Source organism: Myotis lucifugus, unplaced genomic scaffold (genome assembly GCF_000147115.1).
Source record: "Myotis lucifugus unplaced genomic scaffold, Myoluc2.0 scaffold_88, whole genome shotgun sequence".
Taxonomy (NCBI): Eukaryota; Metazoa; Chordata; class Mammalia; order Chiroptera; family Vespertilionidae; genus Myotis; species Myotis lucifugus.
In genome coordinates, this window is record NW_005871136.1 from 4,448,346 (window position 1) to 4,473,602 (window position 25,257).

General features: G+C 43.0%; 1 protein-coding gene across 4 annotated transcripts in view; it reads right to left on the reverse strand.

Annotated features, from left to right (window-relative positions):
- Positions 1 to 21,118: 21,118 nt before the first annotated feature.
- WDR59 (WD repeat domain 59) overlaps positions 21,119 to 25,257 on the reverse strand; it is a 67,278-nt gene continuing 63,139 nt past the window's right edge. For 3 of the 4 annotated variants that reach the window (XM_023756082.1, XM_023756081.1, XM_006091230.3), the window contains one exon: positions 21,119 to 21,946. In XM_023756082.1, coding sequence (XP_023611850.1) covers positions 21,711 to 21,946 — 236 coding nt within the window. In that variant the 3' untranslated portion in view covers positions 21,119 to 21,710. Of the gene's footprint in view, positions 21,947 to 22,295; positions 22,986 to 25,257 lie in introns of those variants that run through there. The other variant, XM_023756080.1, reaches the window with a different exon arrangement.

A 25,257-nucleotide genomic window follows, 5' to 3' on the forward strand; every position in this document is an offset into this window, starting at 1 on the left:
CACTCTAACACCAGGTTTCATCCTCTGTCTCCTCTGCTTCTGACCCTCCTACCTCCCTCATATAAAGACTCCTGTGATGACATTGGGCCCACCCTGGTTAATCCAGGGTAATCTCCCCATCTCAAGGTGCTTAATTTAGCAACATCTATGAAATCTCTTTTACCATATGCTATAGGCTGAATGTTTGTGTCCCCTCCCCAAATTCATATGTTGAAACCTAATGCCCAACGTGATGGTATTAGGAGATGGGGCCTCTGGGAGGTGATTAGGTGATGAGAGGGGAGCCCTCACAAATTAAGAGCTCTTATAAAAGAGCTCCCTCATGCCCAGATGGTGTGGCTCAGTGGTTGAGCTCGACTCATGAACCAGGAGGTCAGGGTGCGATTCCCATTCAGGGCATATCCCAAGTTGCAGGCTTGATCCCCAGTAGGGGGTGTGCAGGAGGCAGCTGATCAATGATTCTCTCTCATCATTGATGTTTCTCTCTCTTCCTCTCTCTGAAATCAATTAAAAAAAATTTTTTTAAAGAGTTCCCTCGCTCCTTCCACCATGTGAGGCCACAGCAAGAAGCCAGCTGTCTATGAACCAGGAAGCAAGTTCTCTGACTCTGCCAGCACCTTGATCTTGGACTTCCCAGCCTTCAGAACTATAAAAAACAAATTTCTGTTGTGTATAGGTCATCCAAACTAGGGAATTTTGTTACAGCAGCCAGAACAGACTAAGACACCACGTAAGGTAATATATTCACAGGTTCCTGGAATTAGGATGGACACATTTTTGGAGGGCCACTCTTCCGCCTACCACAGTGCAATTTTATACTGTAAGCGGCCTACAATAATGCTTTTACAAATAAATAGAAAATGAAATTTTACTTCCAGGCTTGATTATATTAGCTTAGCTCTGGTTGCCCAGCTTGGCCAGACCTAACCAGCCATGGAACCTCTGAGAGTTTGCAAAACCCCTGTGGGATTGAGATGCATAAATATCACTTGGAAAGGTTAGACTGGATGCTATGTCCTCTCCGCTCTATGAGCTGAGAAAGGCATGGTTGGCTTACTCCTTTGGGATATTTCCAATTGCACTCCCAAGATCACACAGAAGGTTCCTAATGACAAAGTCTTAAAAGATCATCAGAGCCCTGGCTGGTGTGGCTCAGTTGGTTGGGCGTCATCCCGTGCACTGAAAGATTGCCAGTTCAATTCCCGGCCAGTGCACATGCCTGGGTTGCGGCCTGATCCCCATCCCCGGTAGGGGGCATGTAGGAGGCAGCCAATAGATGTGTCTCTCTTTTATCGATGTTTTGATCTCTCTCTTCCTCTCTCTCCCTCTCCCTTCCTCTCTGTCTAAAAATCAATTTAAAAAGAAAAAAGACCATCAGAATCTATAAGGGAGAGGGGAAAAAGATAGTCATCTTTTTATAGTCACCCCTCTGAAAATAATAATGCCTCAAGCTAGAATGCCATAATTTAGATTCTAGCTTGCATTCTGTTTTTAAAGAAGTATATAGAATTGTTAAAGCTACCTTATACAGAGAATTAGGCAAGTTTATAAATTGTTTCCATTTAGTAGTTTGCAGAATAGGTTATTTCAAATGTAATAAAAACTGCAAACATTTCTATAAGACAAAGACAAATCAACAATAGAAATAGGCTAACTGAGCTGAGAGGCCATAGTAATCTACATCTTTAGGTTGGAAATATGTTGCTCAATAGTAAAGGAAATAATGCCGGTTACTTTAAACAATACCTTTACCCGAAAGCCCCAAGGCCCACTCCAACAAGCCAAAGGATGTTAGCATTTTATACACCAAGTGAACAATGACTGTGAAGATACTTTTGTGTTCAAGGTATGCAGGTGTCACAATCCATTTGTTGCACCACAGTATGTGTGTAAATGAGCTCTTTCCCAGCCCCCTTCCCCCTCCCCACAGTGATCTCTCACCTATAGGTATGAAGAAATAGGAGAGTAGAAGGTAAGAAGTTAGAGTAGACAGGACATCAACTTGAGACAACTAAGATATATACGAAACACCAGCGTCCAAGTCACGTATTGCCTGCTTCTGACCTAGTAATAGAGTGGAATGTAGTCCTGAATTATAGTCCTGGCTTTTCAACTGAAAACTTATCATGAGAGACACTTGCTTAATTTCTCACTGGCTAGTTCTCATTGGCTACCTGAAAAACATCAATAAGAATGAGAACCTTTAATGCTGGGTGATAAAGGTGAAGGGATTAAGAAGTACAAATTGGTAGTTACAAAACAGTCATGGGGATGAAAAGTACAGCATGGGGAACAGTCAATAATATTGTAATAATTATGTATGGTGCCAGGTGGGTACTAGAATTATCAGGGGTATTACTTCATAAATGATATAAATGTCTAACCACTATCCTGTACACTGGAAACTAATACAATAATACTGAATGCCAAGTGTAATTTTTTTAAAAAAAGGAATAAGAAACTTGACCAGAGAATACTGCTAATGTTTTACTTGGAGTTCTAAATTCGATTTGTCAACAAACAACTCTGGAATGGGGGCTGATGAGGTGGATACAGAAACAAAACTTAAAGAGGGTGCAGAATTCAGTGAGCTCTTAACAGGCAGCAGCCACATTGGCTGCAACCGGAGCTGGGGTAAGAGAAGAGGTAGCAAATCCCATCTTCCTAAATCAGAAGATAAAGGTAGGTAAGGATGAGCTATGAACAATGGCAAACTGTATGATGCCCTGGGTCAAGAAATGTATAATGAACTGCAGTTCAAAGATGTGGAGTTGAGAGCCAGGCACTAAGAAAGGCCCTCTAGTCTCTACTCTAGAGGCGTAGCAATAAATTCAATGTGTGGACTTTGGATCCCCATCCCTCGGTACCTGGCAGGGCGGAGGGGGATTGTTTCTAAGATACCAAAACCAACAGTGCTCAAGCCCCTTATATAAAATAACACAGTATTTGCATATAATATATGCACATCCTCTCATATGCCTTAGGGCATCTCTAGATTTCTTATAATACCTAGTACATGTAAATGCTATGTAAATAGTTGTTATGCTATATTGTTCAGGGAATAACAAAATAAAGTTTCAGTACAGATGCAATGCCTAAATACATAGTACACATGAGCAAAAAATAATGCTTTTCTTCTGAGTATTTTTGACCTATGGTTGGTTGATTCTGCAGATGCAGAACCCACAAGTATGGAGGCCTGAATGTACTAATTGAATATTTTTAAATTATTGTTTAAAGTAATAAGTTTTATGGTTGTGCATCACAAAAGAATTTTTATCTTTTAAAGATACATACTGAAGTGTTATGGATAGAATATGATGTCTGAGATTTGCTTCAGGACAATCCCATGGCACGGAAGGAAGGGAAAGGTGACAGGAACAGAGATGAAACGACATTAGTAGGCGTTGACAATTGTTGAAGCTTCTGACTGATAACACTTTACTCTGTGGCCCTTTTATACATCATTTGCCAAAAACAAAATTGACTTTTGAAGATAAGAAAAGCTGCCAATGTGCTAAGAATTTGGCAGAGAGAAAAACTTGGTCTGTTACTTTGAAAGGGACACTAGCCCTAGCTGGTTTGGCTCAGTGGATGGAGTGTCCGTTCGCCTATGGACTGAAGGGTCCCAGGTTCATTTCCGGTCAAGGGCACATGCCCGGGTTGTGGGCTCGATCCCCAGTAGGGGGCGTGCAGGAGGCAGCCAATCAATGATTCTCTCATCATTGATGTTTCTCTCCCTCTCCCTTCCTCTCTGAAATCAATAAAAATATATATATTTTTAAATGACTGCTTCCCACAGCAGATTTAGTCATGGCCTTCCCAACACCCATTTCCCATTTCTCTTGGTAACCACTGCTTTTCATTTCTTCAGGTGATGGCCCCCCACTCAGCCTACCTGTTCAGCTCCTTGGCTTCCAGGGGTTCCACAGATGCAGTCCTCTATATGGGCCAGAGTTGACCTCTCACAGGGGCCCAAGAAGTTCCTGTAGGGCCCTGTGAGCTGGCTGCCAAGTACTTTCCCCGAGTCCACAAACTCCCAGTGGCCCAAAGCCCTCCGAAGCTGCTTGGTGTAGGAGAGGCAGACGGACTGGAGTTGGAAATGGGATTATTACTCCATGATTAATGGCATGGCTCAGTGGTTGAACGTGGACCTATGAACCAGAAGGCCACGGTTCAATTCCCAGTCAGGGCACATGCCCGGGTGGGGGGCTTTATCCCCAGTGTGGGACGTGCAGGAGGCAGCCGATCAATGATTCTCTCTCATCATTGATGTTCCTTTCCCTCTCTCTCTCCCTCTCCCTTCCTCTCTGTGAAGTCATAAAATCATAATATATATATATATATATAAAATGTACATATGGACAGTTTATTTTGTTTTACAAAATTGAAATATGAACATAAATATAAGTTATTTACCACATCTTTTTAACTTAATATATTATCATTATTTGCTCCAAATTGTTCCAAACTTCTTGAAATTCCAATTTCTTGAAATGGTCTTCAGATGGCCTGTTTGAGGTAAAATCTCCCTCTTGTCCTTTTTATCATTGTCTCTTAAGGTTATTTTGGAAGAAGAACCAAGTTTTCCTGGTGGCATTATTATTCCAAGGACTACGTAATATATGCACAATGCCAAAACTTTAGGGAACGACTTTTAAAATATGATTTTAATTGTCACTTCCTATTAGCTAAGCTATTATCCTGAAAGTAATAACAGGTTGATACTTCAGACCAAATTGATATTACATCTGAAATGTAAAGCACACACATAAAGTGTACCTCGTAATAAACATGTGCAATAAAACTCTGAAAGCATAAGCACACCTTGTTTGGGTGTGTGCTTCTTTGACTCATAGAAACATTCTGCCTCAAGCACAGCAAACCTGTTTAAAACAAAATTGAGGAAATATTGTGGTCTGCATCCAGCTACCTCCAACACACAAAATTCTCAGTCAAGCACTGAGCAGCCAGAAAAACGTCTTTTTTTATATTAAAAAAAAAAAAGTCGCCTGTTCATGTTTGGCAAGGAAATCTTACAATATTTAAACAGTTTTTGCCCTAGCCAGCTTGGCCCAGTGGATAGGGCATCAGCCTGCGGACTAAAGGGTCCCAGGTTCGGTTCCGGCCAAGGGCACATGCCTGGGTTGCGGGCTCGATCCCCAGTGTGGGGTGTGCAGGAGGCAGCCAATCAATGATTCTCTCTCATCATTGATGTTTCTATCTCTCCATCTCCTTCTCCCTTCCTCTCTGAAATCAATAAAGAACTATATTAAAAATAAACAGCTTTGTTTTATTTTACATTGAAAAGTCAAATGGACATATTAAAAACAAAACAAAACCTGGCCTGTGTGGCTCAGTAGCTGAGTGTCAACCAATGAACCAGGAGGTCACAGTTCAATCCCCAGTAGGGGGTGCGCAGGAGGCAGCTGATCAATGATTCTCTCTCATCACTGATGTTTCTCTCTCTCTCTCTCCCACTCTCTCTCTTCCCCCCCTTCCTTTCTGAAATCAATAAAAAAAAGTTTTAAAATTTTAAAAACCTCAAACTACAAAAAATTTAAATTAAGCAATCCATGTTTCAATTCACATTGATGTTTCTTTCTCTCAATTCCTCTGTCAAGGGAGGAGACCAAGATGGCGGCATAGGTAAACACCTGAGATTGCTGCCACAATCAACCACTTCAAAAATACAACTAAAAGACGGAACGGACATCACCCAGAACCACAGGAAGGCTGGCTGAGGAGAGACTCTTCAACTAGAAGGAAAGACAGCAGCGTGCTGAGGCTCAGAGCTTGCTGCCATTTCTGAACACAGAGACCCAATTAAATAAAATCAGAGTAGTAACAGGCGGGGATGGATACCATTTCAAAAAGTTTATCCTTATTTCTAAGAATGATTAATTGGCTTTTCAACCTAATTTGGAAAGATTAATTATACATTGAGCAGTGCTTTGGTGACACTGTCTGATTACTCCTTGATCTTAAAATGTCAAAGTAAGAATTAAGGGATTGCTCCAGATAACATCTATAATAATAAAAGTGTAATATGCAAATTGACTGAACAACCAAATGGCAGAATGACCGTCCGGACGAGCTTCCAGACGACCATGCTATGACATGCACTGGCGCCAGGCCAGCCAAGGCGGGTGCGATGCAATTGGTCAGGGGGCCCTGCCATTGCCCCACAGAGGGAGGCCCAAACCACCGGCCAGCGACACTGTGGCAGGTGTGTGGGCTGGCCAGCGATCGCCCCGCAGAGGGAGGCCCAGGCCAGCCAAGTGATCACACCCGACGCCTGTCGTCCACAGAGGGAGGCAACTGGTGGCAGTGCCACCCAGATGGCAAGCAGTGGCAGCAGAGGGGGCGGGGCCAGCTGCCAGCAGCCAGGGGAAGGAAAGCCCTGATAGGCTCTGATCGCCGGCCAGGCCTAGGGACCCTACCCGAGGGGTTCCGGATTGCAAGAGGGTGCAGGCCGGGCTGGGGGACACCCTTTCCCCATGCACGAATTTCATGCACTGGGCCTCAAGTAAGGAATAATTTTGATTCAACTATTTATAAATGTCAGCACATTTGAAATCTCGATAATGAGGATAATTCATATGATATGTTTATGCGAAACAGGCAATGTCAAGAAGAGGTTAGATCAGCGGTTCTCAACCTGTGGGTCGTGACCCCTTTGGCGGTCGAATGACCCTTTCACAGGGGTCGCCTAAGACCATCCTGCATGTCAGATATTTACATTACAATTCATAACAGTAGCAACATTACAGTTATGAAGTAGCAACGAAAATAATTTTATGGTTGGGTCACAACATGAGGAACTGTATTTAAAGGGCCAGAAGGTTGAGAACCACTGGGTTAGATGAAGAAGTGAGTATAGTAAATCTTCAACCTTTTCTTACCTCTTAGGAATAGCTTTGGAAGTTATTACTACTGCCACTACGAGAAATGTTAAATCCCTTACTGTTAAATGTTAAATACATGTGAATAACCTTTTTATTTCAGAAGAGTTTTAGACTTACAGAAAAATTACAGAGTACAGACAGTTCCCTTATGCTCCACACCCAGTTTCCCTTTGTATTGACATCTTACACTATATTCGTCACAATTGTTAATGTAAAAAAACCATTGAAACCTAATAATTTTTGTGAGTTTATTTGAGCCAAACTGTCAACATATGCTGGGAAGCAGAACCTCGAATTGAGATAATGCTTCGGAGAATGGTGGGTTACATCTGTATTTATACATTGCAATCAAAGGAAAGGGATGTAGGTGGGTTACATGAAATCCATTGGTGGTAGACTAGAGAGGTGGGAGAAAGCAAAGCGGGAAAACCCCTGGGATTGGATATAAAGTAAAATGATAGACACACCCTTAGGTGGGTGCAGGAACAATTAACACGATAATAATGAAGGCATTTGTGGTATCTGTCCTGGCACCCAGCACATTAGGTTGTGCCCCAGGGGCTCCAGAAAAAGGGAAGTTACAAGTTACCCAGACATTTCAAGGGTATGTTATTATAGATGCAAAAAGACAGATAGGCTCAGTTAAGGTAAAGGTTGACCTTGTCAGTGAAGATACCAGCCTAGGATGTAACTACCCACCATACTGCTTTTAGTTAAAATTTCATTTCAGACCATCCTTTGTGGTTACTTTAGATCTCTGAGTTTGCAGGATTGCCATGCAGGCTTTCCCTGAGCTTGTCAGGTTAGCATGTGGCCCCTTTCGTCCACACAATTAATGAACCAATATTGACACAATGTTATTAACTAAAGTCCATACTTTATTCAGGTCTCCTTCATTGTTCCTACTGTCCCTCTTCTGTCCCAGGACCCCATTCAGGATGCCCTGTTACTCCGCTTAGCTGTGACAGTGTTTCAGACTTTCCTTGCTTTTGATGACCTTAACAATTAGGAGAAGTACTGACCTGGTATTTTTAGAATGAATATCTAGAGGACTCCACTTAAGGTGTCAAGACATCTGCTTGCTTTGTGTCCTAGGTCACATGCCTAAATTTTATAGGCTTTGGAGCTGTGACAACCAGAAGAGCTGTGCACCTTTACTTTATAGATGGGTAATTCGAGATTTACAGAGGTTCTGTGCCTACTAGGGTCACATGGCAAAGCTGGGGTGAGAACAAAGGTCTCCAGGTTCACAGACGCTACCCCCACTACTGCAGATTCCTAACCCAGAAAGCCCTCGTTAGAATAAGCATCGTGCATACCAAAACGTTAGCTCATAAAACGGCAGGAATCATGCCTAATTAACGAGCGTGTTCCCACAAAGGGTAGCACAATGACTGAAGCAAAACAGACACTTGTTAAATGGATGGATGGAAAAGTAGAATCAGACCTCTAAAAAGTAATGTTACGTAAGTATTAATGTATTAAGGCACATTGACTTCTTGCCAACCCAAGTTGATCCTTGAATGAAAGGACATAAAAAGGCAGGTAGAGGGAAAGGCAGTGAGTTTCATTCATCCAGATCCTTAGAGCTCATCTGGTGCAGCCTCCTGAACAATGCAAGAATTCCCCCTGCAACACCTTTAACAGATGCTACCCAGAGAACTCTCCTAGTGACCAGAGCGCACTACCTTTTGCTGGACAACTCTTTTTAAAAAATTGATTGATTGATTGATTTTAGAGAGGAAAGGGGGGGCATCAATTTGTTGTTCATCTATATATGCATTCATTGGTTAATTCTTCTATGTGCTCTGACTAGGATCAAACCCACAACCTTAGTGTATCAGGATGACACTAACCAACTGAGCTACCCGGCCAGGGCTGTTGGACAATTTTAAGTCTCCCCTGTGTGGTGCAGATATCCCTAATCCCTCTGTCCTCTGAAGTCACCTTTATCTTTGATATCTACCTAAAGTAGGTCTGGGCTGCCTCCCCCGACATTCCCATGGATTTCCCAGATACCGACATAAATCTAGGCAGTCCAGGCAAGAGTTCGCTTGCTCACACCTCAGCGCCCTCATTCATTGTCTTATCTTACTGGTCACTTCCCTCCATCCTGAACCTTAGTCCTCTTTTTTATTCCCCCCAACTAGAGGCCCAGAGCATGAAATTTGTGCACAGGGTGTGTGTGTGTGTGTGTGTGTGTGTGTGTGTGTCCCTCAGCCCAGCCTGCACCCTCTCCAATCTGGGACCCCTCGAGGGTCTGACTGCCTATTTAGGCCCGATCCCACTGGCCTAACTTCCCTCCCTTGCCAGCCCAGTTGCCCCTACTGCCCTACCCTGCCGGCCTGGTTACTCCCAACTGTCCTCCCCTGCAGGCCTGATCGCCCACAACTGCCCGCCCCTGCCGGCTATCTTGTGGCAGCCATCTTTGACCACATGGGGGTGGTCATCTTGTGTGTTGGAGTGATGGTCAATTTGCATATTACTCTTTTATTAGATAGGAAACCCAAGGTCACAACATAATGTCAAACTGAATGTTAAGGATCACTGCTCTGAGCAATTGTTCAGCAAGTTTCTCACTCTGGTGTCCCACAGCGAGGGGGGGCGGGTCTGCCAGGTTGCTCTCCCCCACCCTCTTTCTCCCTTCTTCCCATAGCTCCCCTGGGAATATAAAAATTCCTCTCATCTCATTACAGAGAAAAACTGAGCTCTATTTTCTGTATCTTCTCTCTGACCACACCAGAGCCAGCTCACCTTTCATCCCAAAGAGACTCATCAAGGTTATTTCCCTACATAGAAATACTCTAAGATGAGTATGGAATATTAGTAATGTCACCACAATCACTCATTTAAAAAATTTTTTTGCAACCACTGATACTGAGCTGAAATTTATTTCCTTGTAACCTGTTTCCCGGATCCTACTTTTGACTCTGAAACCACCGAATAAATCTAACTTACTTTCAGCCATTATAAGTCAGTGTTTTGTGTCTTCTCTATTTCTTCTCTTGGCCAGGTCAAGACTTTCCAATGTTTATAATAATTCTTCATTTTTAGATAGTTTCCAAGCTCTTCACCACCTTTCTTATTTTTTAAACACTGTTCCTATAAAAATGTCCCAGAACTGAACAGAATGGTCACAGGCTGATAAAGAGACATAAATAAGGCTATTACTTCTCTCCACCCAAACAATGAAGTCTAAGCTTTCGTTGACTTTTTGGCTATAAATGCACACTGTTGGCCCCTACTGAGCACACAGCTAAAATCTGTAAGTCTTTCCCATAGGAACTCCCTCATCCTGAACTTCTACAGTTAGTTGCTTCTAACTACAGACTTTGCATTCATCCTTCATAAAACTTATCTTCTTAGTCCGAATCCATGACCATAATTCATTGATTTTTTTAAAAAAAATCTTGATTTGATGCAATTATCCACCATATGACTTAGTAATCTCAACCGACCTTGTATGAACATGTTTTCCAATGAGCCATCCATCAGGGATTTGCTGCCATTCCTGGTAAAGCAACATGACAGAGTGAATTCTGGCAAACCTACAGGAAATCTGGGTTCTAATCCCTGCTTTGTCATTCTTTCTGTCACCTTGAGCGTAAGTAATGTCTCTGAGCCTCAGTCTTACCAGTTGTAAAATGGGCTGTTTCCCTGTGTGAAGGTCAAGGGGTGAAAACGGTGAAAGTACATCTACCTGACTTCAGCTTAACTTTTTTTTTTTAAATTTTCTCCTTAGTTCAGCTTCTGCCTTTTTCATTCACTCCTAGAATCAATATTGGTAGAATTCTCTGAACCACCTTACTGATCAAATCTTGTAGATTTGATGTGGCCACATCCACCTTCCTTATTAATAACTGTATTTTAATTAGTGTCTCACTTTAAATGCAATTTAAAATTAATGTTAAAAGCTCAGATTTTTAGCAATGAGGTGTGGGAAATGTTCATTCTTAAGGAAAGACGCGGGATTTCAAAGGGCTTTGATTTTCTGATGGTACGTGTTTGTTCAATCACTGGATCGACGAATCTAAGGCGATTACAAGTAAGCAGCTCTTTCATTTCGCAACTAGAGAAACAGGTATAGACTAGTCTGGATTAACCTTCATCCTCAACCTCATTTCAGGCTGAAAAAATCTGATTGGATTCACCAACTCTAGATCTCTGCTGCCTCCTAGTGTCAATAACTTGTCAGTTTTACAGATATAAATGTTGCGGAAGCTCTGCTCTAAAAACTCCACTCTGAGCTCCTTCCGCCATCTCTATTTCAGGATTTCCAACTCTCTCAAAGCCTTTTGTGAGGAAAGCAAGGAAGAGTATATCCTCTACTTGTACTGCACAAATGTTTAAGATCTGCTGTATCAAATGTGTCCAAAATGTTTACAGAGGAAAAAAAGGTTGATTCCTTTAGGTTACAGATCGGTCCACGCCTTCTAAAGCCAATCAAGCACATTCGTTTCTGGGACACTCTCCTGATGGGAAAGAAAATCCACTTATTTTAGACACCAACTTCAATCTTTTCTCCTTTCTTCCACGCCTGATCTCTATTAGGAAAAGAAAAATAAACAGAGACCTCTTGGAGGTCTCTCCATCAACGGTTCTCTCTAAGTTAAGAGAGTGACAGAAGTAATGCCTGGGGCCCAGGCCCTGAAATGAGTTATCCCCCATTTGGACACAAAGGCACCAAAACACCCAGCAGCATGGGCCAGTTTATGCCAGCAAAGCTTCAACTTCTGAAAGCACCAAGGGTGAGAGAGTGTGCTTTCTTGAATGACAACCCAGAGCCGTGACAGCAAAAAGCTGGGCTCAGTGAGAAAAGATATGTCATTTCTATCCCATCGTTTTCTCATCCTTTATATTTTTGCTTAATGCAGCAAAATAAAGGTAGTAATTACAGATTGTTTGAGATTTATGCTACTGTAAGAGAAATCCTATATAATAAAAGCCTAATATGCTAAGTGTTAGACCATTTGACCAGTTGCTGTGACACACACTGACCACCAGGGGGAAGATGCTCCGACCGGTAGGTTAGCTTGCTGCTGGGGTCCAGTGGGTGAGACAGGTCAGACATGCCCTGGAGCCCTCTGGCTGTCCCTCCCCGGCCCCCATCATGCACCAGTGGGATCCCTCAGCCTGTGCCCTCTCACAATCCAGGACCCCTCGGGGGATGTCGGAGAGCCAGTTTAGGCCTGATCCCCGCAGGCCAGGCTGAGGGACCCTCCACCGGGCCTCTAGTATCTTTATAATACTCTTGTCTGTGCTTTTCAGATTGGCTACTCATGTCCAATAGGAAAGACTTTACAGTATTCACAGCCTCCCCCTGGTGGCAGCACTGGGGATTTCTGATAATCTGGTTTGGGACATAATAACAAGTCTCCCAGGATTAGTTGTAAATTTTCAATAAGATGGCAGATATCACGTGTCATCTATTCCTGAAAGTTTTAACTGCTTTCCAACCACGAGTATGACTGGAAAAAAAAAATTCCAACTGCCATAGGGGACCAGTCAAAAGATTAAAACTGGAATGAGAAACTTTGACATGCTTATTATTAAGTACCAGTCACCTCCTGTAATATCAGCAAACCCAGGCTGAGCTCAATCCTGCTGAGTCTGTCACTCCCACCCTCCTCTCCATTCCTGTGACTTAGTAAAGTTCAATGGGCGCTATTGAGGCTCCATATCTGATTCCACTCACTTAGGGAAAATCTTGCTCAAGTCACTTTAACTGCTCCAAGCCTCAACTCACTATTATTCAAGGAAAGAAAATTCATTACAGCAACCCACATGTGAGGCCCTAGTTTCCCTGTTTGTCAGGCAAGGGAGCGCTCGCCAGTGGTAATTCTTCCGGAGGAGGGAGAAGTCACGGGTCTTGGTACACGTGTTAGGGGCTGACTGCTCTAATTAAGGATTGAATCTTGCCTCCTAGTGAAGAAAACCAGAATACGTCATTCCAAAACAGCCCTCTTTCACATGACAATTATTTTGAGCTAGAGGCAATTAATCAGCAGCAAACATAGGGGAAGCTCTCTGCTCTCCCCTAAAAGCAGGACATACATTTACAAAGGTGTTCCTCCTCTCCTCTCTGCCAGAAAGGACAAAGGTTAATCACTCTTATCAGTCTGGAGATGGCACCAGAGGAATCTAGTTAACAAACTTCACTAACTAGCTTTTACCTACCATTAGTTTCTCATATATTTGCCTCCCCAAATATGCTGCCCCAAAGGACTCAAGGTCCCTTTTCTTTATCTTGTCATGTCTCTAAAGATGTACTGTTCTTTGTGGAGGATGCTATGTATAAGCCTGACTTCTAAGCCACCTATGGGAGTTACTCATCTCTACGTTACTCACTGCACAAGTTCATAAACTTCTGTTTTATTTTTCTCTTGTTATTCTGTCTTTTGTCCGTCTAATTTACAAGGCCACAGCTGGAGAACCTAAGATGGGTAGAGGAATTGATTTTTCCTCCCCCACACTGGGTAGGACAGAATGGGTCCACAAGCCCCACTGATCATTAGTTTTCATTTAGGTCCAGAGCCAGTCTAGCCTGCCTGAGTGGATGCTCAATGTTCAGTTATTAATCAGAACTAATTGTGGCAAATCTCAGTATCCCGCTCTTTTTAAAAATTAAACCTTTCTTAAGTAATTATAGATTTACATGCATCTTTAAGAAATAATATAGAGACACCCTGGGTACCAGTCTCCTCCAGTGGTAACATATTGCAAGGCTGCAGTACTAGTACATTATCACACCCAGAATTTTTTTCTACAGTTTGAGCTGTAATTGATATACAAAAAAAACCCCACGTATTTAATGTCTATGTGTTGATGAGTTTGGATATATGCATACACCGTGACACCATCACCACAATCAAGGTAGTAACACCTCCAAAGGCTTGTCACACCCAGGACATTGACATGGATGCAATCCACCGATCTTATTCACATTCTTCAAGTTTTACTTGTACTGCTTTGTGGATGCGTATTTAGTTCCGTGCAATTTTATCACAGGCATAAAGGTGTATTCACTTCCACAATCAAGATACAAAACGTGTCCCTCACCACAGGGATTTCTTCTGTTGACCATGCCTCCCCCACCCCTCTGCATCCCCCTAACCACCACTCACCTGTTCTCCAGCTCTATAATGTTGTCATTTCAAGAGTGGTATATAATGAAAACCATGCAGAATGTAACCTTTGGGGACTGACTTTTTTCAATCAGCACAATCCCCACGAGAGTCATCCAGGTGGTTATGTGTATCCCTGGCTGTACAATTTTCTTCATCATACACTTGTTGAAAGACATCTGAGGCAATTCCAGTTTGGGGCTAGTACAAATCTGCCATTTTAGTATTTGTTTTCAGTTTGTTTCCGCTGTTTCTCATTCCTCTGTTTCTCCTGTCTTGCCTTCCTGTGGATTACTTGAAGATTTTTTAGAATCTCATCTTGATTAATTTTATTGTGTGTTTTTTTCCTTTCCAATTTTTCTTATTATGGTAAAATACAGATAACATAAATTTTACTACCTTAACCTTTTTTAAGTGTACAGTTCAGTGGTATTAATACATCCATATTGTTATGCCACCATCACCACCATCCCTCTCCATAATTCTTCATCTTGCAAAACTGAAACTATGCCCATTAAATAATAACTTCCCATTCTCTCCTCCTCCCGGCCCCAGCAACACCCATTCCACTTTCTGTCTCTGCGATTTTGACTATTCTAAGCACATCATGTAAGTGGAATCATACAGTATTTGTCTTTTTATGACTGGCTCATTTCATTTGGCATCATGAACTCCAGGTTCATCCATGCTGTACCATATTGCAGAATTTCCTTCTTTTTAAGGCAGAATAATATCCCATTATATGTATATATACCACATTTGGCTTATTCATTCATTCATCAATGAACACGGGTTGCTTCCACGTTTTAGATATTATAAATGGTTGCTATGAACCTGGGTATAAAAATATCTCCTTGGGACCTTGCTTTCAATTCTTTTGGGTATGTCAGAAATGGAATTGTTGATAATTCTATGTAGAATTATATGACAATTCTAATTTACTTATTTTGAGGAATGTCATACTCTTTTCCATGGTGGCTGTACCATTTTACATTTATAGAGCTTTTGCATGTATCACTATGTAGCATTCCTAGTGGTAGCTCTAGGTATTACAATATACATGTGACTTACTAGTCTATTGGTATTTTAACATTTTACCACTTCGAGTGAAGTGTAGAAAACTTCCTTTCATATAGGTCCCTTTACCTTCTCCACTTTAAGTATCATTTTTGAGTATCAATTCTATATAATAAAAGCCTAATAAGCAAATCAACCAAACTGCAGAACAACCTGAGGAACAACCAGTTGCTATGATGCACTGACCACCAGGGGGCAGACGTTCAACGCAGGAGCTGCCCCCAGCCCGCAGGCCCCAGGCCAGCCAAGGAGTGTGCCAGCGGGGGCCCCCTGATCACCTTGCCGGTTGCCCCACTGGTCGGCCCTGATCACCAGCCAGGCCTAGGGACCCTACCCTTGCATGAATTTCATGCACCGGGACTCTAGTAGTCTTATATTTGTGTTTCAATCATCAAATAAGATTTATATAACTCATAAAGATAATTACTATATGTAGCCATATTTCTGCTCTCTCCATTGTTTTCTTTCTTCCTGATGCTCCAACATCCCTTCTTTTATCATTCACTCCTGTTTTAACAACTTCCTTTAGCCATTCTTTTAGGATAAGTCAGTTGTGCCAAAATTCCCTTCATTCCTGAAAGGTAATTTTGCCAGATATATAACTTGAGGTTGACAATCTTTTCTTTCAACTTTTGAAAAGTGTCCACTTCTTTCAAGCCTCCATAGTTTAAGTTTAAGGTGAAAAATTCATTGGTGCTTTCAAGATTTTTTTTGTCATTAGTTTCAGAAGTTTAATTATGGTGTGTCTTGACGTGAATTTCTCTGGGTTTATCTTATTTGAGTAAATTAATAACTTAAAATTTTAAAACAAATAAATCTCAACTGGTTGACGGGGGAGGGTTATGCTTTTTTTCACTAACTTGGCAAGTTTCTGGCCCTTATTTCCTTGCTATTTTCAGCCTCTCTCTCTTCAGTCACCTTCTGGGACTTTGATGGTACAAATGGTGTATCTTTTGTTATTGTCTCTAAGGCACTGATCTCTTTTTTTTCCCCAGTAACTTTTTTTCTGTTCTGATTAGGTAAATTCTATCCTCAAATTCATTGATTCCATTCTGTCATTTCCATGGTTTAACAGTGTGGAATATACTACACAATCAAAAGAGACAAGCTATTGACACATGTAACTTGGCTGGATCTCAAGGGCATTACAATGAATGAAAACCCAATTTCAAAAGATTTCATACTGCCCAGCCAGTGTGGTTCAGTGGTTGGTCACCAACCCATAAACGAGAAGGTCACGGTTCGATTCCCGGTCAGGCCACATGCCCGGGTTGCAGGCTCGATCCCCAGTAAGGGGCATGCAGGAAGCAGCTGATGGATGTTTCTCTCTCATTAATGTTTCCATCTCTCCCTCTCCTTCCACTCTCTAAAAAAATCAGTAACATATTTTTTTTAAAATAGCTCAAAAAGGCCCTGACCGGTTTGGCTCAGTGGATAAAGCATCAGCCTGCGGACCGAAGGGTCCCAAGTTCGATTCCAGTCGGGGGCATGTACCTTGATTGCAGGCACATCCCCAGTAGGAATTGTGCAGGAGGCGGCTGATCGATGTTTCTCTCTCACCTATGTTTCTAACTCTCTGTCCCTCTCCCTTCCTCTCTGTAAAATAATCAATAAAATATATTTAAAAAATAGCTCAAAAAGTTTAACTGAAAAATAAAAATAGTGATAAAAGTAGCAAACAACCCTTTGAATACATCCTAGATGTAAACAAGAATGTGGATTTCAGAGAAAATATAGAATATGACTCTGTGTTGGGACAAGTGAATCTGTAAGTGTAACCATGTGGAGTGTGTAACTGAAATGATTATAAATAGGAGGCATGATGATAAATACCTGAATCAGATTTCATTGGACGAGTTATCCACTTGCACCTATTCACCAGAGTGTAGTTTACAAAATTTTGTCAAATCGTGGTTATTATCATTTCTAACAATACATGGCCTCTCTGGAAATCAATCAAGTGGTTTTAATATCAAGTGAAAAACACTATCAGTACAAAGCAGTTTAAGGATGAAGAAGAAACAGTATTTAATGTTGAGGTTAGGTTATCAGGAGTTCTTAAGAACGAACTGTGTTGTAAATCGACGAGTATTTAAGTCTTCTCAAAACCTGATGATTTTCTTTACTTGTCAGAGAAAGGAACAGATGACATTATTACTGGGCATATCTTTAAAAGCAGAGCCAACTGCTACAACAGAACAAAAGGGGATTGAGAATCCAATTATTGTTCTTTCAGCTTCTGAGAAATATGCTCATTTTTTGCCCACTGGACAAAATGCTGAATGAGGTCTTCAGGGGGAAATCTCTCCATAATTTATTATTCATGTTTGAATAAAAAATACCAAAGAATTTTATAATATTAAAATATCAAGGATATCAAGAGACTATGGACAGGAACACCAATTAGTGTTCAATAACCACCAAACACTTGCTTATAGTCTCAATGACCTGTAATAATGAGTTTGGAATTTTCCTACTTAACAGGCAAAGATTAATAATAAAATAGTAAAAATTAAAATAGACCAGACATGGAACTTCACCTACCCTTTGCTATACATCATCAAGCTAAATATAAGGACACCTTGGTGAAAGATATGGTCTTGGTTGATGACTGATGTGATTGATTTAAACACTTCTGTCAATAGTGTTTTTATAAAAGATTTTTTAAATTTATTATTGATTTTCAGAGAGAGAGGAAGAGAGAGGGAGGGAGAGAGAAACATCAATGTGACAGCGAAACATTCATCAGCTGCCCCCTGCATGCCCCCTACTAGGGACAGAGCCCGCAACCCAGGCATGGTAATCGAACTGGCAACCTTTAGGTGCACGGGATGACGCCCAACCAAGCCACACCATCCAGGGCTGTTAGTGATTTTTAAAAAATTAAAATTGGTGCTTTGTGTTTGTGGGGAATATCCGTTATGCAGTTGGTAGATAATAAAAGACTGAGGAGACCTGGGCTTACAGACTCCTAGGCACACTGTTGGGGACCCACAGGACTCTGGCTCCTGCCTGCTCCCCAGCCTCAATTTTCAGCCCCAGCCCAAGCTCCACCTGTAAGAAACCACATACCGTGCCCCCAAATGCCGCGCTTGCTGGTCCATCCTTGCCTTAGCCCTGCCCATCCTCGCCTTCCCGATCTTCCCCACCTGAAGAACACTCACTCTTAAACTCGGCCAAAGCTGCCGTCCCTCTGCAATCTCCGCCCTCAGTGGGTTTACCCCGTTCTGCCCTGGAGGCCAGCGCACACTGTAGCGTAAGCATTTACGCAAACTCCTAAATTCCTACCAGAGTCTACACTCCAGCAGGGCAGAGACCACATTCTCTACAGTCACCTTTGTCCAAGTGCTCACCTCATGGCAAGCACTTGATGAATTAAATCAGACCTTAGGTTCATGGAGCAATATCAATTCAGCGATGCTGTGGTGCAACGATTGTGCCTGTATTATGGACTGCCAATAGGATAGATGTTATTTCTCATTCTGATAAGGACAGAAAGTTTTAAGGAGAATGAGGAAACCGAGGTGTGTGTTTCCTCCCCTGGGGTCTACCCTTTGAGTGTGTGTATAAGACCCTACTGCCAGCTCCGACTCTGAGGAAGGTCTGAAACAGTGAGCCATAAAGTAGAGGGTGTTATTTATAACCCTGTTTTCTGAACTATTTTTCCACCACTAGCAAAATCAATCTCCTAAGAAATTGTTCTGTTGCATAGAGACCATCAATGAGCTTCCTGACCCGTCAGCATTCGTGTTCTAACAAAATGAATGACTCCTGTCTTTCCCTCAAGTTCCCGCTGCATTAAGCCACTGAAAAGGAGCCAGCTTTCTGCTAAATCCTGCCAGCCACCTAGGGAATCACTGAAAAAAGGAGAGCAACTCCCAAGCATGTGAACTCGGCATCTTCAGATAGACTGCATTTTTATATCAGATAAAATTTTTAAAAACTTAAAGCAACATTGAGTCTATCTATGTGGCATTACCAAGGAAAGCATTACACCACTTTTGTTTTATGAGGGCTCGAGGACAGGGGAACAAAATCCAGCTGGTAGGTTACCCGGAAGGCTCACCCCTTCCACCATTCTTTTTATTATTTATTGTTTTTGTTGTTTAAGAGAGGGAGAGAGAGAGAGAAACATCAATGTGAGAGTGAAACATCAATCAGCTGCCTCCTGTATGCCCCTTACTGGGGGTCAAACCCGAAACCTGGGTATGTACCCTGACCAAGAATCGAACCTGCAACCTTTCCATGCATGGGATGATGCCAAAAAACTGAGCCACACTGGCCAGGGCTCTTCCCACGCAACTTCTTGTTTCTGGTGCTCAAATAAGGCTGCTAGCCCTGTTTTCTTTGCCAAGTTCAAGAGTACTTTGGAACAGCTTGTATTATTTTTTTAAATAAACAAACAAACAAAAAAGGACTTAGGAGCTTGTAATAATCTATTCTGAGACAAAGAGAATTCTGCCCACAGCCAGCACCCAGACCAATGTGTTTCTAAGAGTGAATATTTTTTAAATATTAGATTTTTGTTCCTATAACTCAGAAATTCAAAAGGAATACATATATTGAAAGAAGACATTATGTAATGTTTTAAACTTTAAAGTTCTTAATACCCGTGATTAAGGTTTTTCAGTATAGAAGGCAAGGTTCCTGTAACGATACACACATCTAATTGTTGATGGGGTCAGACAGGGACAGATCTTTACATCAGCCTGAACGGTGGGGAACGTGGAAGGACTGTTCTCTGCAAACAGTGTGACGTCACTGAGAAACACAACAGACCCTTTCCTCAGTAAATTAGTCAACCTGCTCTGTGATCACCATGACAGCAGCGTCCACACACACAGGGAAAGGCAAAGAGTGAACAAATTCCGATTTCCTTGGTTGCCTCCTTTACAGCCCCCGTGTGCGTGCTGCACCTCGTAACTCAGGTCACTCTACGCAGGCAATGGCGTCTGACCTCAGATCAGAGCCCAGAGTTAAAGCTCTGCTCTCACTGACAAGGACCTAGGCTTTTCTTTTTAAAAATTTTTTTAAATGTTTTTAATTGATTTTTAGAGCAAGAGGAAGGGAGAGAGAAAGAGAGAAAGATCGATGTGAGAGAGGAATATTGATCAGTTGTCTCCCGCATGCACCAGAAATGAACCCACAACCTGGGTATGTGCCCTGACTGGGAATCGAACCGATGACCTTTTGGTCCATGAGCCACACCAGCCAGGGCAAGGACCGAGGCTTTTCTAACCCAGTAACACACAGGACAAAGTATAAACATCCAAAACAGTGTTTTAAAAATGTTTTGACCATAAGCTTCAGTAAAAAATGCATTTACGTTGTGATCTACGACTACACATGTGCAGTGTGTGCATATACACTTGTAAATAAGTTACACAAAACAATATTTACCCTAACTAGTGTGGTAATTCTGATCATTTTTCTTCTACTCTATTTCATTTTATAATGCTGTTTTTTATCCACTTAATTGATGTCACAGTCCATTAATGAGTCCTGACCTGTAGTTTAAAACACAATGATGTACAACACATGTAGCTATATTTCTTAAGCTAATCAATTTGAAATGGTAGAATTCTAAGAAACAAATATAAATTTCAGTAGCAATATAAAAAAGATTTCTTTTTCCTGCACATACGAAATGCGAAGCGTTGAAAATGGTTCTGAAGAACTGAGTCATAACCGGTCGGAACACAGATAAACGTGGGGCGAAGTGTGCGAAGGAGAGTGAAGGCACTTACCGGAGCTCAGCCCGCCTGCACGCGGCAATGGAGACTGTTACCTCGGTGCTGCGAGGCCGCCTCATTTTCCATTTGCTGGAAGAAATGATTAAAAGACGCTTGGGGTGGGGAAGAACCTTAAATGTCAGGATCTATTTTCTCCTGCCAGATGACAAAAGTACATCAGCATTTCCGTTGAAAATCTGAGCACTGACTTTGTTCCTATCCAAGAGTTAACCTCAATTAGAAGTTGGGTAAAAAATAAAGATTCACTAGGTCATTGTTCAACTTTCTCTGTCTCTTTTTTTGAAACAATTACTAGAATTTTATTAGCCACGGGGAGCAACTGGAAGAGAAATAACGAACAAAAAATACATCTTAGGAATCCTTAAGTACATCATATATTCATAATTTAAGTATTATATTTTAAACCACTACCCACCAGTTCATGAAATGTACCCACTATGTCAGAGGTCATTGCCAACTAAATTCCTGCCCACTGTCCTTTGGCTCAAGAGACTGTCCCTTGCGTCTGACCTTGGCTCTGTGAAGGCATCAGAAAGGACGCTGCCCGGGGTTAAGCATAACACCTTAAAAGTCAACACGGCTCTGGAGGCAGGTGCTTGTCTCCCAGAAAACTTCCACTTGGCCACACAGCTCTGCACGCCTGCCCTCACCCACCTCGAGCAACATCCATGCCACCAGCGGCCAAACGGAAGAGAGGGCCAGACTCCCGCAGCGGTGCTGCGCGGTCCGGGAGGGGCACACCCCCGGCTAGGGAGGAATGGGTGCTCAGCCTCGCTCCTGGCAGAGAGCTTGTCGCCGGCACTCATGGGGTCCTCTGGGATGTCCGACAATTCCCACGGTCTGTGAGCTCAGAAAGTGCTTTCAAGCAGGCAGTGACACCCACACCCGGTGGGACACACCTCCTGGGTCCGGAACCACTCCATCATGTGGCTGGTGTGTCCCCCGTGCCCGCAGGTCAGGCAGAAATTGGACGATCCCCGAACCGCCACGTGGCAGATGGCGCACTGGAACGTGAAGCCCTTGCAGATGGTGCACTGCGTGCCGCGGACCTCGCTCCGGCAGTGGCTGCAGTACACGCCGAACTCTGGAAACGGTCAGAGATGGCCAGAACGAGAGACAGCGTCAGTTCAGTTCTGCGAAAGCAAACTGGGCACTGTGAGCTAAGGAAGATGCGTACATCTTAGGTCTCTGTAGGAGCCTATCAGACCAATGATTTCAATTTTCTTTTTTCCCCTCTTAATATGTTTTTAAATTGATCTTAAAGAAAAAGGATGGGAGAGGGAGAGAGAAAAACATTGATAAGAGATAATCATCAACCAGCTGTCTCCTGCAGGCCCCCTACTGGGGACCGAACTGGAAACCCGGGCATGTGCCCTTGACGGGGAATCGAATCAGTGACCTCTTGGTGCACAGGACGATGCCCAACAACTGAGCCACACTGGCCAGGGCTAGGCCAATGATTTTCCATCTTTACGATCGCAGTGTTATAAAGAGGAGCTGCTGTCACTCAGGTGGCAGGGTGTGGGCCGAGGGGCGGCAGGTGCCTGGCTCTCGCAGGTCCTGGTCCAACCCCCGGTGCCTGTAGCTGTGGTGGCTGTTGTGTCTCATTCCCCTCCCCACCCCCAACAGTTGCAGGGCCTGACACACAGATTAATAAACTGTGTGTTAATAAACTGATTCTTGGCACAATCCTTGGTGCCTCCAAAATCCACGCCACCAACCCTCTGCACACCTGACCTCTCAGGTGGCTGCCCTCTCTCCTCTAGTCTACCACCATCACTTTCACTTTCGTTCCATCTGCCCACCTCTAGCTGCAATTTCCCCTGAGGTCAGCCTGACCGACAGTCCAAATTTATAATCACTTTGTGGCAAATATTCTCAGCTCCTTTGCCTTCTCTCCCTCCACGGCAGCACCTCAGGCCTGGCTGAGTCCAATCAGCTGCCCACTCCACGTCTGCCCTGTGTGGTCCTGCAAGAAGGCCACCATCATGATGTGTCTGTGCAGGGCTCTGCCTCGGTTTCTCTTCCACTCCCCAGGTGGCTACTTCACACCTCGCCACATTCCAAAAACGCCTCCCTCACACCTCTGCTCCCCTGTCACCTGGGCCTCTTCTCTCACTTCCCTGAGAAAACAAAGCCCCTTCAACCCTCTGCCAGCAAGTCCTCCAGTCTCCCCAGGGTGGTCCCCTTGTCCTGCTTCCTACAACAGAGGAGGGACCTTTCTTCCACCACAGCCAGTTCCTCTGCTTCTTGACCACCGGCAGTCATAAAAAGCACCAAGAAATAATCTTTAAATACACGGTAACTTCGGAGAAAATTTTATGGTGGTCCTAGTTAGGTAAATCGTGAGCCAAGTTAGACTGGTTTGATAATTGCTCTGGGCCATCGTTAATCTCTCCTTGATATACTTTCATGTATTTAGATGCTCTGAAAAATATATTGCCCAAAGAGCCTTTTGTGTCTTTGCATTTCTTCAAGTACACACACCAAAACAATCCATGTTAAAATAATCTGTGTTATTCAGTATCTACAGCTATCTATTATTTGTTCTACTTCTTTTTTAAATTGAAACTAGATACACATACACAACACTATTACCAAAGCCAGCATTCCCTTCCACCCCCAACAGTCCCGAGGAAAATCCTTCCAACCCATTTCACTGTTTCTTTTGTTTTTACCGCCCTATCTCTAAACACCGCTGGTTATGAAGCTATTTCTTAATGTTCATATTTAAGCATTACCTATGACCTTCCGTGGTGGGAGCTCTCTTTCACTCCCCAGTCTCCCCAACCACACACACACACCACCTGTCCCTCATCTTTCCCAGGCAGTTCCATTACCATTTGCTTGGATCACTATTCTGTTTTCACATGATTTATCTAGGTGAACATTATTCAAGTCATGACTTTTCCTTCTTCACATTTTGCTTCTCCTGGAGTTAGTAACTGTCTTGTTTCATTCATTTGCTTAGTTTGCTATGTACTTATCAATAATTCATCTCTACTCTCTCCCTTAAATATCTGAATCTTCTATAAATATAATGAACTACACTAGATATTTTTTTCAGTTTTCTCTTCTTGGAGACAACGCTCCGGAAGCTCCAACCTGGACTGGTCTCCCCCCGGTCCGCCACGACCATCTCCCTCCACTGTCTTTCCGACTTCCTGGTTTCCTGGACTGAAGCTATCCCTCCTCCTTAGATTGGCTGAACGTTCATTCTCACACTTGACTGCTAATTGGGTACAGAATCCAAGGTTAGAAATCATGTTCTTGAGACTTCTGAAGGTACTGCTGCAGTGTCATCGAGTTTCCAGTATCTAGCTCACTGCTCCTGAAGTGTCCCTTGCACGTAACCTGTTTTCTCTCTCTGGAAGCTCCAGGGGTCTTCTCTTTATCCAGCCTTTCTTCATTCATTATGCGAGGTGCTTGGCAGGCCCTCTCAATCTGGAAATGTATTTACCTTCTCTGAAGAATGAACTTCCAGTTTTCTGCTAGAGTAAAGCAGGGACCTGGGACCCTACAAAAGCCAAAAAACAATCCTCCAGTTTTTAATTTCCCCTTCGTGCTGCTTCCAGAGGCACCGGGTACACTCATTCCTGAGCCATTTGGAGGTTCTGCCCTGTATCTTACTGTTCTGCCTGCCAGTTTGGGGTTCAGCTTTCTCTGTCCCTATAAAATCTCTACCACTAACCGACCTGCCTCCCAGGTCACACGTTTTATTGCCAACATGACTTCTGGCATGGTTATGCCTTTTCAGAAAAGCTCCATATAGACTCTAAGGAGAGAAGAAATCAACGTGTGTTCAGTCCACTCTCTTTGGCAGTCTTCCATTTCACCCTTTAAAAAACAGCTCTTCTCTCAGCTTCTTTTGTACCAGTCTTGCTCACTGGTGTCTCATTCTAAGTCCTTGTTTCTGGTTCTTCCTCCAAGACTCAAGCTCCATGTACCAGTTTCCTCTCAAGGCCCGGAGTGGGTGGGCTCTCTCATTTGCTCTCCCATACTCTTCCTGCCCACCCACCAGCTCCCAGGTAAATACACCCATTCTCACAGCCTCAATCCCTACCACTTATATGCTGAAGATTCCCAAGTTCCTGTTTCTAGCTGCAGTCTCTCCTTTGAGCTCCAGACTCACACCCACCTGCCTACATGACTGCTATAGTCTGATATCTCACACCTCATCTCCGACTGTCCCCAGCTGAGCTCTCAATTTTCTTCCCATCTTTTCTATCTTAGAATATGGCACCACCATCTATCTACCCAGCTGCTTAAGCTGAACACCTAGGAATCATCCAAGCTTTGTCTCTTTTCCTCAATTCACATCCAGCTTGTCTGTAAGTCATAATTAGTCTACCTCTAACATATATTTTTAATCCACCCATCTCTCCCCACTGCCAT